This window comes from Macrosteles quadrilineatus, unplaced genomic scaffold (genome assembly GCF_028750875.1).
Source record: "Macrosteles quadrilineatus isolate MER2022 unplaced genomic scaffold, UCM_ALF_1.0 Scaffold_7__1_contigs__length_78375512, whole genome shotgun sequence".
Taxonomy (NCBI): domain Eukaryota; kingdom Metazoa; phylum Arthropoda; class Insecta; order Hemiptera; family Cicadellidae; genus Macrosteles; species Macrosteles quadrilineatus.
The window spans coordinates 47,201,609-47,222,463 of NW_026542600.1; the positions used below are offsets into that span (position 1 = coordinate 47,201,609).

Here is a 20,855-nt window from a genome sequence, read left to right on the forward strand (position 1 = left end):
ACAACTCGTTATATTTAACCTATTTCTTATTTGATCTTTTTAACCTTGGTATCGTTTGATAGGGAATTTTAAATGCTAAATAAGTACGTAGCATCTTTTCATCAAATCTACCTTTTTTTTGTAATTTAAGTTCAAAAGATTAAAATGGCCACCATTTTGAAATTTCTAGTTGAATCAAGATGAATTTTCTTTTCTACAATGGGCCTCTTCTACTTTAACATACATACCAAGTGTCATAAAGATCGGTTAAAAAAACTCAAAGATAAAAATGTTTATGTAAAAAATACAAAATGGCGGATATCTGGATAACAAAGCAATTTTGGAGAAAATGTTATTGTTAAATTTTCTATTTATTTTGACCCAAGGATTCGCTACGTAAATTTTGTCCGCTCCTTTTTTGAACACCCTGTATATTAAATGGCCATTTTAATTTTTTTTTATTATCATCAAGACTATTGTTGCCAGATGCTAAGTTTCTTCTAAATTTTATACATTAATTGAAAGTATCTAATTTACTTAGTTTGTGCAAAACCAATACATTTTGTATTAATATTTGTCGGGGTTAAATTATATGCAAGTCAAATGAATATTACACCTGGTTTGGATCATAATGTCTTTGTATAATCATTATACTTAATATTTAAGGACGATCTAGTCGTAGCAGCCAAATGACAGTGTAACGTGACTACAGATGAAAACGTATTATCATTTAAATATTATCGTTGCGACCGATAAAAATTCTACTTATTTATTTACTTACCTTCACATACGGTTGTTGAGTTAGATTAGATTAGGTTTTTTACTTTATGGGAAAGGTAATCAGCAAACAAAACAGCTTATTTACAGAAAATATTTACATATTAGCACGTAAAACACTGCTATATGATCACAATTTTTAATTTATCAAATCTATTTATATTTATATCTGATAATTTAGATTAACTATTTATTTATTAGCACACGTTTCGTCTGCACTAATATTTCGATAAATTGTGATCACATAAAATAGAGTGATCAAAAGTCGAGAGAAGCGTCAATTTACAAAGAGTGTTAGCTATCTTATATTAACAAAATGCATCTAGTATACCATTCACATACAACATGCAGTGTATAGTTTACATGCTCTGACATAACATTTACATACATATACACATACACTAACATACACATTCTTGCACGAGGGAGCTATACATTATACACGATACACTATACACTACTTACCTCCCTAGCGTGTGTGTTTGTGTGTGTCTTACATAATTTATGTGTTTTATTCATACGATATTATATTTTTGTTATTTATTCATTATTATGTATTATAGAACAAGTGGTTATATATTTTTTACTTTTTAGTGCAGGATAATTAATCACTCATGGTTACATATCTAACTATCTAGGCTACGTTGTACACATTCTATAAGAAAGTTGAACTATGTAAAAGCGAATTTCAGTTTGACTCTTAAATGGGTATGTAAAATTATAATTATTGTTGAAACAAAATAATTCACTTAAACATTAAAATGTTTATGTAATGAAATTAAATTGTTTGTGTTATTTGTTGTGGAAATTCAGTATGGACAAAATATATTTAACATTACTAAGGTGAAGACTAAGAAAAGTATGTTTTTAAAGCAGTCGTTACATGCACATGAGGCATATAATTTAAAATCATTAGGAACCAATGTACTTAAAAATAAATAGTTTCAAATTATGAAACCTAGTTTAAAATGTTTAATTATATACAAGGTTAACATAGGTAAGGTTTTATACACTTTTGAAAAGTTATCTTATTTTGAAAAAAATTATATTAACATTGATGTTAAAAGAAATTCTATAAGTACTAAAGTTATTACCGTGTTATAAAGTTATTTTCAAACCTTGATAATTACAGTAATTGAGCTCGTTTTTTACTTATTTTTCTACCAGTATTATTAATTTACCAATATACCAACTACCAATATTTATTTACTTTGGAAATAAACGTTTGTTAACAAAGAGTTGTATTTATTACTGTCCATAGAAACCACCAATTAGTCGTTTGTTGACTATGGAAAATATCCATAAAAAACTTAAATCCAAAATTCCAAGAAACAAACCTTTGCCCCCATTAACTGCCACTTTTTATGTTAATTATTTAAAAGCCGTTTTGAAGAATGTATACTATGAACTAACTACCTTCTTCGCTGGTGAATTTAACTTTGCTAAACACAATACCTGAAAACGTTTTACAATTGAAGTAACCAACTTTATTGAAATATGAAACCTCCAAACCCGTGCGATATTATATTAAATGCATATATTAGAAAAATATTTACAAAAGGGGGTGGAATTTAGTCGTTTGTTAGTGCAAGCATCTAAGATGTGATGTCTACTTTAAGTCTAAGATGTGACTCTATATCTAAGCGCAGATGTGATGAGTCTACTTTGTGTGACAAAACCTAAGGTTTAAGATTTGTTTGTTTGGATTAGTTTGTTAAACATGCAAGGGTTTGCTGGTTTAAACTAACCAGTTGCCAAAAAATAAAATGAAAAGCGTAAACTATTAAGGACTGCGTGCCATTATTATACAGTTTATCCAACCATTTATTGTTAAATTATTTACAAAATTAAAGTTTAAGCTACTTTTGCACCTTACCATTTTATTCCTGGACCTCTTCTCTCCTTTGATTTATTATTTATTCCTACGCAAATGACAGTTTTAAGGTTTATATTACGAATAAAAATCTGCTCGAGTTTTATTATCTCATTCGTAAAACATTTAATGGGACATAACGAATAATCCGTTAAATGTTTGAAAGATTTATGAAATATTGCGAAATTACGAGCAAGTACACAGAAACGACATTCAACATATGTGTCTGTTTAGTGTTTTTGTAAGTTCTTGTTAGATGATTAATGTAAATAACAGCTGTTTATATGTGGCTGGTTTAAAGAGTTAGAAATCAATGGTATCTGTAGCTACGACAGTTTTTAAACTTTTATCTGAATCAAGTGGTTTTTAGTAACAAATCTAACTTCCATTTTTGCATGAAAATTAATTTCATACAATAGTCTTCATTTTAGTTACATAATAATTTTCAATTTAATGCCAAACTTTGAAAATACTAGCGTCTCATTCAGTTACAAATTAAATAAAAAAAAAACTCTATATCCAAAGATACTTTTACAAACAAAAACATTATCGTTTGATAAATTTTAGAAGGTTTAATTTTATTTAACAACCTATTTTTAACTTTTAACACATGTATTACTTCAAAATGATTGGTAATAATGTAAACAATAATTTAATAATTGTTTTCAAATTTATTTTCAATTCTCCCCTGCCAATGTTTTGATAGTTTTTGGTGTTTAGATGTTGTGTTTAGGTGTTTAGTGTGTTTATCTTTGTTTTCATGTAGGGAACAGCTACATGTTCTACTCTAACATCGGTCCACTGACCGTTGCCCACAGCGAACACAGATGCACGACACAGCACCACTGCATTCTACGCTCAAAACTGCATCCCTAGTCAGAGAAAGGATACCTTAGTCAAACGACCGATCACAAACCCCCGAGTAGAATCACAAACCCCCGAGTAGAATCACAAACCCCCGAGTAGAATCACAAACCCCCGAGTAGAATCAAAAACCCCCGAGTAGAATCACAAACCCCCGAGTAGAATCAAAAACCCCCGAGTAGAATCACAAACCCCCGAGTAGAATCACAAACCCCCGAGTAGAATCAAAAACCCCCGAGTAGAATCAAAAACCCCCGAGTAGAATGACAAACCCCCGAGTAGAGTCACAAACCCCGTCACCTTACCCCACCAAGTCTAAAGACGACGTTAGACAAAACTAGTAATAACTTTCTCTTGAAAAATTCTAGCTAGTCATTCTATAAATCGGAGATGATGAAACTTTATGTTTTTTTTCAAAGCAATTAAGTTCCAAGCTGGTTTAATGATATAACTATTTACTACAGTATCACTTTTGGGGAGCGAGCTGGTATAGTGGTAGACCTCGGGGCTTCGGAGACCAAGGTCCCGGGTTCAAATACCGCTAATCACCAATGGATATAAGTGATAATACCTTGACCCTCTAGGACTATCCTGAAGTTATATGTAAAAAAGTTCCGAGCTCTAGCCTTCGGGTTCTAACGTAGCGTCCTAGGATGTGAAGGTGGGACATACAACAGTATATATATACAATCTTGGTCTTCGGGGTTCTGTTATAAAACAGTATAATTTTTAAAATGAAAATATCAGAGTAAAGCAAGATAAGGGTTGTGAAAGCAACTTCACTCACGTTTGGCTTTCATATTGTTTACGAGCAATAGACGTGTATTTTATGGCAGTTTGCTGCACTGAGGTTGCTCGTATACTCTTCGTAATCGTTGACATTTGAAGATCTACTGTGATATAGCTCATTGAATTTAATAACAAGGTTGTTGGTTAAATTTTTGGTTTTACTATCCACCCTATGTGATGAAAAACATTTTGAAGAGCTGTGCATTTCTTGGGTGTTTGAAATATAATGGAAGTCAAACGAGATTCTAAAGAGGAAAACAGTAAAAAATTTAATTTTTACCAGCCAAGGATACAAACATTTTATAGTAATAAGAATAATTAATATTCTTAGAGTTAATTGTGTGACTATGTTAATAATGTTTTTTTTTTCAATTTATGACCTGAATAGCGTTTATTAGGTACTCTTAATGTAATTCTACGTTGTGCTGAATCAAAAAACATTTAGTTAGACCTTAGATATCAATTAGTTTAAAATACCTGTAACGTTTACGTCTTTAAAACAAAGAGTTTTATTTTTAATTCATAGCAGTTACTTAGTTTTCTACTAATGTTTACTTGAGTGATTACTACTTGATGTTAAACTTAGTACCTAGCAAAGGTAGGTTTATTGCACTTTAAATTGTTTATTCATTTGAGGTACAAAAGGTTAAAATATATTTCTGCATTCAGTGCCAAAGAAATAAGAAGATAAGGCAAATGCGAACTGAGTTATATGGACAGTTACATCTATAGAGATAATATATTTTGATTCGTGTATACAATATTTAAACATGTGTTTTAATGTGTTTTATCTATTAATGTCTATCTAATTTATATGTCATGCTCGGCATGAATTGATCATTAGCTTGTATATAAAAGTTTAGTATATAAGTTTTGACACTCTTATGTAAATTATCTCACTAACTTGTACAAATAGTATTTTCGTAAATCGCGTGCTTACCTTTGGAATATATAAATATACATACTTTGTTATAAATGTACAACACAAACCCTAGATTAATAATCGTATGCAGAGGCTTGAAAACATATTTCTAGTTACCTTTTAGAACAAGTATATTCCCCAATTGAATTTTCTTTTTATTTCAGTCAATTATGAGCTATACGATAAAGGGATGGGGAGTGAGCTGGTCTGGTGGTTAGAGCGCGAGACTTCGGTCCCTGAGGTCCCGGGTTCAAATCCATCCAAATCACTAAAGGATTTTATCAAGTGATAGTGCCGCACCTCTGAAGCTATGTGAAAAGCAATCCCGGGCTCGTGCCTAGCGTCCTAAGAAAAAAATTCCATAAAGATAAATAAAAAATAATATATTTGGATTTGCCATTTTTTACCAAGAACTATGCCTGTTTGAATTCCAAATAAGATAAAAGATTCTCAGAACAAAGAGAAAACATACCTTGTAGGATAGTTCTAGAGATGATATAGTAGAATATTTAAAAAATCACATAAAATAACGCATGATGATAATATTAAGTTTTACTTATGACACTTAAGGTTTTCGTCATGGTATATGGCATAAGCTAAATAGTCTACGAGTGTGTATAATCTCACAAACAAAATTTGGGTCTCCTTACGTATCTCAGTTTGTAGATAAGAAATAAAAAGATGAAACTCTTCTGAACAGGTTCACCTATAGTCTTAAAAGTCGAAGAAATTACAACTGCTAAAAATTCAGAATTCCATTAGATAACCATGGCTAGCATACTAAAATAATACTTTTTGCATCGCAATATCCCTGGAGTTTAAACCAAAACCAGCGTGGGGGATAAGTAGGTAATACAATTAAAACTGGTTGTTGGACAGGTTGTAGAACTTCAAGTATTTTAAAAGCCATAAAAATATTTTTAAAACATTCCCACATCTCAAAGAGTGTAAATACTCTGAAGCTGGAGTAGCTGCAAAATAGTGTGGTGTCTTGCAAAAATCATGTTTTTAATATCTTCTGACAACTTTGAACCGTTTTGCTTTGTATTTATTGAATTATGTTTTTGCCTAATAATAGGGGATTTCAGTAAATTTGTTATCGATTGAAAAGCTTATTTTTATTTCTTCAATAATTAACAGCTCCCATAATAGACTGATCGAGATAGATAATGAACTAATAAATAAGCCCTACAATTGCATCCATAGCTTTAAGCTAACAGAAACGTAGGAACCATAAATAAGAACAACGAACGGCTTTATCCCCTAACAATGGTAGGCGAAGACTAGTGGAGTAACGTCCCAAATTTATTTCCCCCTAACATACCATCAAGCCATGTCCATTGAACATACCCCCCTGAAAGAGTACATTAGCAATACTTTTGCCAGATTTATTTAAAGAAAAATAAACACTTTAAAACTTGTATGTAGCAGACTATTTAATAATATATCCAAAAGTCTTGTCACATAGCAACCTAGTCTGTGTCATTTTAAGATTAAACTAAAATATATATTTTACTGTTTTTAAATTCGGCATTGATAAATGTGCCGCAATTTATGAAACCTAGACTTTTACAGGGGTAACAGCTTGTATATAACAGTCTTTCAAATCTTGTTCTGTGGAAGAAGTCAACGTCATTCAGCTGGCAAAAATATTGGTAGACATTTTGGGTAGTTGGGTGAAAGTCGTTGAATTGTATGTAGCCCTGAAGATGGATTTCTTAAACACATTCGAAACGTCGGTGATCATTTGAGTCATTTTAACAATGCCAATCGTCTCCTGAAGCCCGAAATTGGACGTCTTTTACAATATGAAATCAAACTGTATGATAAGTATCGTTCAAGTTCATCCTTGATGAAGTGAAGTTATTTGCGCTTATAATGAATGGTGTGACGTTGTTTTTAGAATCATCCTCAAACCACATGTTTTTATAATACTTAACCTCAATTTATAGAGGTTTTATCCATCCAAAATTGTTTTATATCAGTATGGTAATATTCAACAACGATATTTCATCAATGATAAGCTCTGTTGAATAATCTATGTTGGATGATCAACATGGAACATCCAATCAACATAGATGTTCCTTGTTAGAATTATATAGCGACCCATCAAACAGGATAGGTCATCCTATTGTTCTGATTATAAATCATAATCTTATAAGGTTTGTTATTACAATAACAATACTTGGAGAATACTTTATGGTGTAATGTAGCTGTGGTCCATTTTATTGATTACTTATTAATAGGACCACATAAGGTTAATTTATATAGCCAAAAATATGGAAGAAAATATTCAATAGGGCGAATATGTGAAGTGACTAGTTATTAGTTACAGAGAACTGAATCAATCATAATTATATTTTTTAAGAATCTGTTATAAAGATAATGTATCTTGAATGCATCAATCTCGGATTTATTTTGTTAATCCAGTACTGTGTCAAAAGAACTCCTGTGCGGCAAACCCTTTATGGAATAGTTTTTTCTATACAATTATCCTCATAAACATATTCGGATCACACTCAAATCGTACTCTTTAGAAATAAATGAGGTTGATAATATGAATTTTAAATAAACTGAGCAATACTAGTTCGTAAATCGACTTTCAACACGTTTTAAGCGAAAGAAGAGCAACAATATACAACTGAAATTCAAATATATATATATAATGAATAAATAAATTACTTATCCAGAATAACTATTAATATATTTAAAATGTACGGCATGATTTTAATTAAATGGATTCCTTATCAGAGTTTCTTTTACTAAATAAATATGTTAATTTTATGAATAACCCAATCAAATTCATTAAACTACCCTGTCTACGTTTATACCTTAAAAACCCGTGTGCATGGAACAGAATGAATTAATTATAAAACAATCGCACTTCATGCTTAAAATCCAATACCCGTTGTTCCATGTTTGTGTTTATATTTATAGGGTTTAATATTACTATAGATAATAGTAACGAATAAATTCTGGAAAAGCTGTTTGCGAGTCGGGTTCAAATTTGCATAGTTTTAAAGGCGTTTGTCAACAGGCTCTATTGCCTCAAATCGGACGTCAAAAGAGGAAATGAGTCGGATGATGTTACCATTGACAACTCAGTGGCCCGATTTAGATCCGTTTCATGACGCTAATTTTACATAATAAATACCTCAAAGTTGGTGTCAGACTCACGTCATGATTGTGTTAAATTCTATTTGTCTGAGTTGTGCATATTTACCTGTAAAACAAAAATGTATATTTTAATAATAATGAGGCTATTTTATAATGGAAATTTATTTGTGATTGGTAATAGAACCTTTACCCTGGAGCAATCACGATATCTTAAAAAAATAAACTTACAAACGCGTTTATCATCATTTAAGTGTGTGTGATCTTAAGGTACGATCTTGTGTGAATGTACAGAGCGTTTTTTTTTTCAAACACAACCTAAATTAATTACTACAAGACATTGTTTAAGGACAAAATAGGCTCATATTTTGGTAGCCTTGAATCCTTTACTTCATTGCCAATCAGGTGATATGCATTTTTTACTGTTTTCCTAAACGGTTAGGTGTAATAGTGAATTTATTGTGAATAAGTCTCAACATGGTTTTTTGCAAGGTCAAAAAGTATGTATTGTCCGGATGTATAATATGGAGCCTTAGTTTTTCTACAAATCCTGTTTTCTTGAATTTTCAACAAGACTTTAAATAGTTGATTTATTTTATCCTCGAATCACACCTGGAAACGTAATTTCAAACCTTTCTTTCCATAAAACCAAATTTTTACTTTTAATGTATTTTTACAATTACAGTGATGCCAAATTATTCATATTTTTGTCCCAAAACAGCGCTGAAAGACCCTGTTGAAAGACTAGAAGGAATTTATGACTGTAATCATCATTGTAAGGAATATAATGTGATGTTTTCATATGGCCAATTAAATAGCTTGAAAGTGGTAATTAATCCCAAACAATTCGGGAATTATATGTAATCGTTAACGACATGATTGGCTAAAGCACTTAATCTTTTTCAGTAATTGTAACAAGATTTAAAATTCACGTTAACTGTCACGTGTAACAAAACACTTTGTGTAATGTTAATTACTGTAAAACCTTAAACACAGCACATTAATAGCAAAAATTGTGAAAGATAGTGTGCAACTTAATTTATTTCATATCCAAATTAATTCTGTGTTTCACTAATACTCGTTTAAGTAAAAAAAAAATAAAAATGAATAAATAAGTAATTAATATGTACTCGGGTTATCTGATATCTTGTGAGATTCAACCAAATATTTAAATAGCACATTATCTATTGGTGCATTTACAATAATTTCTCCTTAAGCCATTTGTCTATTTGATGTACCTTCAGTTCCTATAACATCTCAACGTATTTTAGGTGAAACTTGATGTTTCCTGTGACGTTTGCAATAAGATCACTTGAGCATCCCTTAAGATGCGAGCGAGTCAAGTATAAAATACTCTTCTCAATATGTATAGACCAGTATTTAATAACTTTCAATAACATCTACATAAAAATTTATTATGACAACGGCACCTCGTCGCAAGACAACCCGTTTTTTCTCAATACGAAAACAGATACGAGAACAATACGTTCTCAGATACGAGAACAATACGTTCTAAGATACGAAAACAATACGTTCTCAGATACGAAAACAATACGTTCTCATATACGAGAACAATACGTTCTCAAATACGAGAACAATACGTTCTCAGATAACGAGAACAATACGTTCTCATATACGAAAACAATACGTTCTCATATACGAGAACAATACGTTCTCAGATAACGAGAACAATACGTTCTCATATACGAAAACAATACGTTCTCATATACGAGAACAATACGTTCTCAAATACGAGAACAATACGTTCTCAGATAACGAGAACAATACGTTCTCATATACGAAAACAATACGTTCTCATATACGAGAACAATACGTTCTCAAATACGAGAACAATACGTTCTCAGATAACGAAAACAATACGTTCTCAGATACGAAAACAATACGTTTTCATATACGAGAACAATACGTTTTCAGATAACGAGAACAATACGTTCTCAGATACGAAATTGACACACGAGTCTGGTAAAGTAGCCCTACAATTTGTTATATGCCTCATTATTTTTGATAACGTCTTCACGATTGATTGTATTAAAAATGTACTATAGTTGTTCACGCTCAGAAACTAGGATACATAAAATTTTACTAATTTAGATCTTAATTGTATCAATTTGAAAACAGTACTGGAAAGCAGACTGTTCTGTAAGCATATTAAAAAATAAATATATCTACGGCTTCATATTCTTAAATCCAAATTTTCTTTAATTTCTTTCTTATATTTTCTTATGCTGCATTTTATTTCAATTTCTAAGAGTGTAGTTTTTAAAACCTCTAAACTGTTTTGTTTTATCAGTGAATTATTTAGAAACACAAGGAAAACCTCCCATCTTTAATTTTTTCAAGAGTAGAATATTTTGTGAGTTTAAGTGGAACGGATCATAATTTAGTTGATGTCTGGCGCTGCACTGGACGAAATTAAGTGATTTCTGGACAAATGGACCCCTGCTCTACAGTATCTGGTTCCCGGGATGCACCACCCCTGCTACTGCGGCATTTCACAAAGTGACAATTACATTTGCTGCCCTGTTTCCATTGCTTATTGCTTATTCTTTGCAATAAAACAATTTTCGTTCATCTGTATTGTATGGAACTTTGTTTACTGGTCTTTAGACCCTTCTAAAGATCATCAACCCTTGCATCCCATAAACCTTTGCAATTGTTACAATATTACTATAAATTAACCAAAGATGGATTTACAGTATTATGAATTCATTATTTTACGACATTCCATTGTTATTGTGGTTCAAACTCTTAAATTAGGTCTTAGTTTTTTGAGGATAGTTTTGCAATCTTTTTAATGAACAAGTCGCCTTTAAATATTTTCCTTAATGTGTTACACCAGAAATAAAATAATAAAATAAACTGTCTAAAATAAGTAAAAGCCTGTATTTAGGGCACAACCTATGTGAAGTTAGGGTGCGAATTCTTAGAGAAACGATCTCATTAATTAATATGCAAACCTACATTTTGTTGGTGTATATCTTTAATAAAGATAATTTAAGTTTCTTGGCTGATTTTTACAATTCATCGTCTAATTTACTAACATAGTTAGAAAGGTGGAATAAAGAAGCTATTTAATAATTTCAAACCGGAAGATCTACATGAATTATCATAGTTGTAGAAACATCTGTATACAGTCAGAAGAATTTCCTTGGATTTGATAATACAATCAACCGCGTGTATATATTTAATAGTTATATACGGTGTAAAGTAATTTACCAAACCTTCAGCAGTTCTAATCGTATCATTTAGAGCGTTAAATGTTTTGGCAGAATGACATTTTCAAACATCTCAGTCCTGAAAGAATTCTAAATCCACTTGAGTAGCTTCGGTAATGGTTTGTTTACACATTTTATACATTTTACACACGATATGGTTAAGAGAAGCCACGCGCAAGAACATATATTGTCCAACGAACGAGCAGTCAGTTGCTGTTCATATGGTAACTTGGTATTTTCTCGTGATAGCCCTATAGCAATAACAGTAATAAACTTGTACATGCCATATGTAAAACATATTTTCCTTATGTAAAAACCCACAACAAAGCTAACCAACTGTTGCTGATAGATACTATAAAAATATACAGGGTGTCCCACGAAGAGGTTTAAACGTTTGATTTTATATTTTTTGCCCATTTATAGACCGAATATTTTGAAACTTTAAACAATGTATAAAGTATGTTTTAAAAATATTCTGGGAACATTTCAGCTCCCCTCGTAGAAACGAAGTGGTGGCATATGGATTGTTTTTTATTAAATAATTATATTAAACTAGTTTATTTATTATTAACTAGTGATGGATCAAGGTTTGAAGAATTTTAGGCTCTACTTTAAGGTATTTAATTTATTTCCTAATGATAAAGTCTTTTCCTAGGATGTGATAATACAAATATTTTACATAACCAAAAACACTATTTATAATGTGTTTAAAGTATCATTTTTAATATACCACCATTTTGTTTTTAAAAATGGTTAGGGAGGTGAAATTCTCCCATAATATCTTTAAATCTATTAATGATTTGAGATTATTTCATGTAAAAAGTATATGTAATGTTTATTTTGTCTGAATAAATTAATTGAATTGAATTGAATACATATAACGTAGTAATATTGAATCAAACGATTAAACCCCTTCGTGGGACATCCTGTATATAGCTCAATACCGCAGTTTGCAAAGAAGAGTAAACTCAACCATTTAAACCGTTCCGAGTTTCCCCAAGTCATAACCTTACATTTAACTGATAATAGCTGGCACAGAACATCCTACTGTATGATAGTTACAGGAGGTGCGGTGATCGGTGTTCGGGTGATCGTTACGTGATCGGGTGATCGTTTGACCAAGGTGAGGAGAGGAGGGGGAAACTGTCGCAGCATTTCACCTTAAACCCGTCATAAGTCCAACTCCCTAGTTTCAATACACAGGTCTGAACGTCATATGGAAAGTATTCCACGTCGATTGCACAGGAAGACTTATAGACGGCTGGGGGCTGCCAAACGACCAGCCCTGTGTAGTAGACTGTTGCCTTGGTCATCAGAGTAACTTCGTAGTTTCCGTCTGCACTGTGAACATACACTGCAATTTAACTGTGACACCAAATAACATTTAACCCTCTCCGATCAGTTGCTCGTCCCAGCACTTCCAAGGATGATTGAAAAGCCGGTGGTGTGAACAGTTGCAAGTAACATTCTTAACATCCTGGGGAACCTTATTTTCACAAACCAGCATTGTTGAATTGATATTGTCTTGATTTAGGGTATAAATGAATTTTGCCAGTATTTATAAATTTGTGTTTTCCTCTTGTTTACTTAATTTATTTTAGTAAAAGAATACTTGTTTGTGTTTGTTGCATTAGATTAATCGTATTTTTCGTTTATTATAAATTTTAACAGTTGAAAATAATCCGTATAAAATGAAATAATAATGTTTTTTCGTACATAACCTCAAGAAACGCGTTCCCTCGTGATGTTTGTTTTCATACGCTGTTTACGGAAAAGAACATATTAATCGTAGGTCTACATACTTTGTAAACTCTTCAATTTACTGATTTCCAAAATATGTAAACTATGATTAATTTGGTACTAAATACAAGACGTTTTTATAACTTTACTATTATTATTTTAAGTATAAAAGTGTTGTATTATAAAAATAAATACAAAATCTTAGATTAAATAATCGTACAATATTTTCCTTTTATGTTTTATTTAATGATGGCACAACATAACATGTAAATTTACAAAATTATTCGTTCATATGCATAATAAAAACTTTCTTCCCGCTTTAATGTGTAAACACGAAAATTAGATTTCAAAGTTTGTACTTGATACATATTCATACCACCTTGCCTATTCACAGGGTCTACGCATAAAATAACGAAAGCTTGTTGTTTCATTTAAAAATATAATATGTTATTAAATACAGTATATTTTGGATTATTTATAAAAAATATAAATAAAACGTTTTCCTCGTCCTTATAATGTGCTTGGGAAGAGCAAGCTTAGGAAGAAAATCCTTAAAATACAAACTTAACACAATCGTAGAACAAGAAACAAGGGTGGGGAAACTACGATGTCTGTGTCCAAACAAAGAGCTTGTATGTACTCGTTTAAACTCTTTACGCGTACTGCTCTTACTTTAGCTACTTTTACTCGTTTGCTGAGACGGCAACCCTTGTTTTCTCGTTCTACTCGGTCCTCTTTTTCGAGGCCAACTTACCTTGAAACCGTCGTACGTCCAGCTACCAAATTTGAGAACACATGTCTGTTCATCAAATGGAAAATACTCTACGTCAATCTCACAAGACGATTTGTAAATGGCGGGTGGCTTCCATTCCACAAGGCCTTGGTAGTATATTGTCGCCTTGGTAGCAAGGGTTACTTCAAAGTTGCCGTCCGCGCTGTAACATGCGAGTTGTTATTGGGGTGTTGGGAGAGGAATTCAGGGAAGGGATCAAGTCATACTATTTACTATGAACAGAGTATTCCTTGTAACAAAAATTACATACGTGATTTACGGCATAACTTTACACAAGTTAATCACATCGATAAAAATTTGTCAAAATTCTTATAATTTTAATAACGTTCAACCCCAAATATTGTCCAACAGGCGTGGTCTTGTAATCTCATGATGGCTTACATATATATATTTACGTTATTGTTTACATTGTTGAATATATTGTCGTTCTATAGGAAAATTGCTTAAATGATATCTTTAATGTGTTCAAGGCATGCAGAAATTTAAGCGAAGGGATTTTTAATAATTCCTGAGTAATCATGCGTTCTACTGAGAAAAAGGAGAGTTTTTCAGTAAAGTATAATTCCACCGTTAAAACTAACGCTTTATACATGATTCAATCAGAATTTTACGTTACAGCATATTACTTTGTTGATACATGCCAATTAAGGTTGAACTAATAAAGGAAAATTACTACACAATGACGTCCATCTACATGATAAGCTATAAAGTTGAGTTAGTAACTCATGGTTTAAACGAAGGCTGAATCTACCAAAAGATTTCCCATCTAAAAGAAACAGTTATTCATTCCCTAAAATATATAATTACACCTAGCTAGTTGTTCTAGAAAAACCAACGCTGTTCTAAGTACATCAACCTGGTACTTGACCTTCTGTACTTAACAGGGGAGTGTTAACAATAGGCGCACCAATAGTGTTGATGATACAGCTTAAATGGCAAAGAGAACATCACCTTGTTCACAACATCTTGTGTTATTTATATTGTTCCCTAATTCCTACACCTTTCCTCCAACTCCCAGTGCTAAGTCATATTTCTTCTTCTGAGAAGTCCGAAGAGAATGGTCTAGAAGAACCCATGTGAGCTGTCACCAATAGGTGTTACGATCACCTTCTGAGACCAAACTTGAAAAAGCACGAATAAGACAATTTAGAAAAATGTTAAGTGCTCAAGAATTTTATCTTGCAGGGCTTCTTATCAACTTAAGGTAGCTCTCTGAAGTCCCGGAATGCACCTTTTCAGGCCACGCGTCAAATAGTGGAGGATCAGTTTTCGACCTCAAAAACGTTGCTGGTAAAAGTAAAAGGACTGTTTCAATCATCGTGACGTGACGTCTCTCTGATGTGCCAAACTTTTTTTTTAACTTATTGTGAATGTTTCTTTGCTGCTGATTTCTTCCAGATTTGCCGCTATATTTAAAACCGCTGAATTTAAAACGTTAGTTTTCATTAGGTACACCTCGTCCTTCTGCATTAGGTTGAAAAAAAAACCAAAATTTGTTAAAATTTTATTTCTGAATGATCGATTAATCAAAAAATTTTAGTGCATTGACCAACCACAGCTACATATAGGGAAGTTATTGGACCCTTTATAAAGGATAAATGAATGCATGCTGGGTATGCTAGTGGTAAGAGGAACGTATCATGCTGCTTGAACGTTGTTAGATGAATGCCTTCAGTACAGACAACTTAGTTTGATAAAGGATTTTTAACGTATGTGAAAGTGAGCAGTTTAATTTTTTTTGTCTTGTGGTGTTTAGAGCGGGTGTTAAAGGTGACCCAGGCAGAAGCCCAAAAAATATGACCGGGGATTATGAACGCGGATGAGAGAGTGCATGGCTCTTGGTTGCGTCTGACAAGCTTCGTTTTAAAAAGAGACATAATTGGTCTAATCTCATTTCGGTACCTAAAGGTTTTCTGAAACAACCAGCTTTTATAACCACATTTAAGAAGGTAATGCAATTTTTTTAAAGGGGGACATTTTAAAAACTACATTATTGTCGGTGGATTGAATCATTTGATACCACTTACAACAAACGAGAGGGTTTTCAGGGGAGACCATCTTGTTGTATAAGAATTGTCAAAGTTCTTGGTGATTGGTCCGAAATGACAGCCCCTTTCAATGCTCAAGAATAAAGGAGCTAATCTTTCAAATGTTGATACTATGCTACATTCAGTTATATGCCGGATCTTCTTCACAATGCTGTCTTATAAATAGACCGTTCAGTATCCTACTGCTGTGATTCTTTCATATAAATGAATGGTATTAAGCTGCATATTGGTTATGCTTCTTGCACACGAATGTCATGTAGTTTGTAAGAAAAATATTTCTTGGTCTATGGGTTGGAGTGTTTAGCTTAAAACTGTCATAAGTACTCTGAGGCACTAGGATTTTCTGCATGAGAATAAAATCAAAGTACTCTTATTGATCTTATAGCGTCTCTGAAAGATCGGGTTCAATATTCAATTCATAGAGGTATTCCAAATATCGTCCCTAAAATTGCAGTTTTAACAAGTGAGTATTGCGTAAAATCATTGTTGACACACTTTCTTACCCAGTTTGATTGATAAAAATGTATACTTGGTGATAGTAAATATAAAGTTCAAAAGCAAATAATTGCTTGACACACTCATAAAATCACTTAACTTTTTTTATTACTTTATAGCATAAGTATAAAACATCATACAAACTCAAATTTTACGTCTTTTTTATTTGGGTAAAAATGGAAGTTTTTGAGAATGTATCCAACGACTGTTTTTTAACTTATTAATCGTTATTTTGTTTTCTGTGCTAGGCTTAAGTTTCTCTGTTGTTGATAGGTCAGGATGTATTAGTTAAAAAACTATAACCATCAGGATTTGTTGGCTTTATAATGCTACGAAGCTTAACTTTCTCTTGAGTAACTGTGTTAGCAGTAAATGGTCCATTCTCATTGTGTTAAGTACACTAAGTAAGTGGATGTTTCTTCACAGAAAAACTCACACTATTTTAAATAATTATTGGCAAAAATAATTTTTTACTTTTTCATTACATTTAGCATAATAAAAACAAGTCCATTACTCCAACATAATTTAATTACTGAATAGTAGTACTATAGTTTAAATATAATCGATTGATAAATTATAACTCACTTGTTGTAAAGCACTATGTCGGGGCGCCAGATGTGATCTGAAGGCACATGAAGCATCTGGACTCCCCCGTATTCTTTGGGTTCCCAACGCAGCTTATAGTCGTACCACGACTGAAACAATACAAGATACATTGTGTTGGATTGAATCGTTGGTATTACTTAGACTCAAAACTGTTTATAGGTTATCCAATGATTACTATAATTTAATATCATCACCAACCGCTTTTGTTTAACAGTCCATTTTGTAGTCCTTTCACAGAGAACTTGGGTGCAGATGAAACATTCAATGGTGTCTAGCACTAGTGCTGGTGTCTAGGGTAAAAGTCCAACAACACCCCGTCACTCTCATGTACTACAACGCGCACGGTGGAGGAAGACCCTGTGCCCTGTGTGGTAGGAATTTCCGCACAGTGCTCTCCGCTTGGGCTCTAACAAATATAGTATTCCCGCACAACATACTAGAACTGAAAGCGCTGGGTTGATGACCTGTGGTCCGACCTTGCTAGCCAGGAAGCGTCTGGAAATTTTTAAGTAAACATTGAGGGCTTTACACTCAGTAGCTATTGGGTTCAATAAATAGGCCACATGTGGTAGGGAAAGGGGTCAATCGGCCAGGGCAGGGTGCCGAGAAGTGTTGGGTGAGTACTGGTTACTTCTATCTTAGGAATAGGCTCTTTAGCCGGGAGTTTTGAAAGCGGAAGTTCTATTTGAATGGAGATTTAGAAATAAAGAGGGAGTTGTGTGATTTGTGAATTTTAATAACGGGATTTCAATTGGTTTAGATATTTGATTGGTAATACAGTACGTTCGAGTAGACTCATTTTTGGGAATATTATATTCAGAGTGCTAGCTGCTTCCAGGACGTTTTCAATTAGCCATTCGTTGGTGGGTTTGCGCGTCAATAAGAATAGTTAATTACTTTGGAACAATAAAAGGTTCAGTATTTTGGGTTTAATCTGGTCATCTCATTTAACAGCCATCCAACTCATAACTAACTTAATATAAAGTTAAAGATCGGGGTTTTATTAAAGCTACGCTGCCATGTGTATATGCAATATCGCATGTAAAGAGCGAGAAGGTTTCTTGCATATCAAACATCTCGGTGACTGTTTAAAAATAAAAATATACTTTTTTACCTCCGTCTTTACTCCAACCATTATAGGTTTCAGAACTGTTTATAGTTACTATAATCATTCTTAGCAGCAAGCACTTTGGTTCAACAGCCCATTTTGCAGCTCTTGGACTTTTTTTGATGAAAATAGGCGTTTCCCTCTGTCTGTATGATATAATATTTAAAAAAAGTTAACACGTTGTTTGTATTTTCAAAAATAAACGCATGATAGTTTGATGTACCAAAAAGGTTAATTATTCATCTGTCAAAGACTTAAAAGATTTCGTACGCTTGTTTGGTTTGATAAATGCGATATTAAGGTATTATGTACAAAATAACAGAATTTTATGTAAAAAAAACCATGTTTCAAATATATGAAAAACCGTTTCGACATTTTAATGTGAACGAATAGAAAACTATCCTATCATTTATATTCTGTTCGAAACAAACTATTTTATTTCCCTCTTCACTCCGCAGCTGTCGTCTTTTGTTCATGAAGTGGCGAGCGATAGTCTTTTGTTACATGTTTTGTAGTAAAAGATCTTGAAGTCGTCTCATGTTTGTAACAATCATTTTATGATCCAGCTGAGTTATATACAGACATATTATTTTATTTTTATTCGAAAAAAATAATATGATTATATTTTATGATTGGTTTTCTCACGTCATTTCCATTTGTTGAGAAAAAAGTTATATGTTGAAGAATGTTACAAATAATTGTATTTTAACCATATAAACCCAACCCTTTGTTAGATATGTTAGATATTAATTAATAGCCCAATAACAAACATTGCTTGGAATCGAACTAGTAGTCTTTAGATTAGAATGTGAGCACTATAACCACGCAGATATCTAGAAGATTTAAATGAACTTTTATTCCAAAACACACAAAAAAGCTACACTCAAAAAGAAGCATGTTTGTACGATGAGCTACACGATAGCCTAAAGTGTTCAATCATTTAAATACATTTAAGGAAAGGTATTGAACAAGTTAACATTTAAGTCAAAAAACATTAGCTTGGGAAGAAGAATCACAAAAGATAACAACTGTAGATGGCAAATAAATACATCAGGGGCATGACGAGCTAAGCTGATTCATACAACAATTAAAAAGCTAACATGAGCGTTTACTTTGGATTTAATATAAACGAAGAGGCAAAGAGCACCAAAATGGCAAACAATAAGCTTTAAAAGAAATGTTCTTGTTGTATTGCAACAGTTTTATTGTTTCTACTTATAAAATAACAAAATCTGAAAGACACACTTATTTATTTTTTTTCCTTATTATCTCATGAAAGTTGTACCATATATTTATCTTTCCATTAAAACTAGGCTGCAACTGATTGTTCTAAAACAAAATTGCCCAATGATAAAAGATTACTTAGATAAAGGTGAATCTAAATATTAGCTCTGTGAAATAGTTTTATTGATTATTATGCATGGATTGTAAGAAAGAGGACGAATCAGTTATGCTTACTGCTCAAATTGTTTGCGCAGTGGAATTGATTTACGCTAGAGCCAACTGGACCGGTGTGGGACTCCCTTTAGGACTTCCTAAGTATCAAACCTACAACAATGTTCGGAGGAGTTCCATCGTAGCTGAGCAATCTTCCAAGGATTATGAACTCCAGTCAGGGGTGCCCAAATTCACTAACCTGTCAATTACAATTGTTACGGAAAGTAAATCAAAATACGTCTAAAACATTTAAATAAAATATTTTGTATTAGGAGCGCAAAGTACGTCATTGGCAATGACTGTTTGTGCTGGTAATACACACTAGAGTTTTCTACCACCATAATTAACTTGTCATAACTTTTTTAATGTATATAAAATGTCATTTAGGTTATGTTTGCGTTTTTTTTTTAGATTATGTTATTTGCTTACCGGTTGTAACGGATCCGCGGCTGTGGTTGGCGCAGAAACGTCAACAGTGAAATCAGATGATTAGCACGCAAATATTATCCATTCCCGCTCTAGAGCGGGAATGAGCTATTTTGCGTACTGTTTACAGATGTGGCAATGTTGTCATTTCTATGCAGTGGTAGGAAATAGATATATTTTTATTAGGAAAATATAAATTATGTTTGTTACTTAGCAAAAAAGAAAATAGTGTTCTTGCTTTGGAGACACCCGTAGGCCTACGAAATTTAAATTGCAGTTTTAATTATTAATTTTGCGCCAGTCAGTGTATGTAACATTAGATTTATTTGTGTGATAAACAGGTTAAGTTAAACCTTTATCAATCAAATTAACGTGTTTAGCAGGATATTTGGAAAACAGAATATAAACCAAAGTTTAGAGGTAAACAGTAATTTAATATGAGCTTTGTTGGATAAACTCATCTTCTGAGTTTATTCTGCTGAAACTTTTAAGTCAATTTTGCGAAGTAAATTTGACCCAAAAAAAATTTTATATGATTACGTGATAATAATATTTTCGAGAGAACTATTTGTATTAGTGTGATTTTAGTTATTTTGTAGACTATTAATAGTCACGCTTAACTCATGTGTGGCTTTTCATAACTTAAAA

General features: G+C 32.4%; 1 protein-coding gene across 1 annotated transcript in view; it reads right to left on the bottom strand.

The window, feature by feature from the left end:
* The window catches only part of LOC128998955 (acetylcholine receptor subunit alpha-like), an 88,872-nt gene that overhangs the window by 28,905 nt on the left and 39,112 nt on the right, over window positions 1-20,855 (bottom strand). The window contains exons 3-4 of the mRNA XM_054425310.1: window positions 17,216-17,325; window positions 14,049-14,229 (exon numbers count right to left, since the gene is read on the bottom strand). Of these exons, the coding sequence (XP_054281285.1) occupies window positions 14,049-14,229; window positions 17,216-17,325 (291 nt within the window). The remainder of the gene's footprint in view (window positions 1-14,048; window positions 14,230-17,215; window positions 17,326-20,855) is intronic.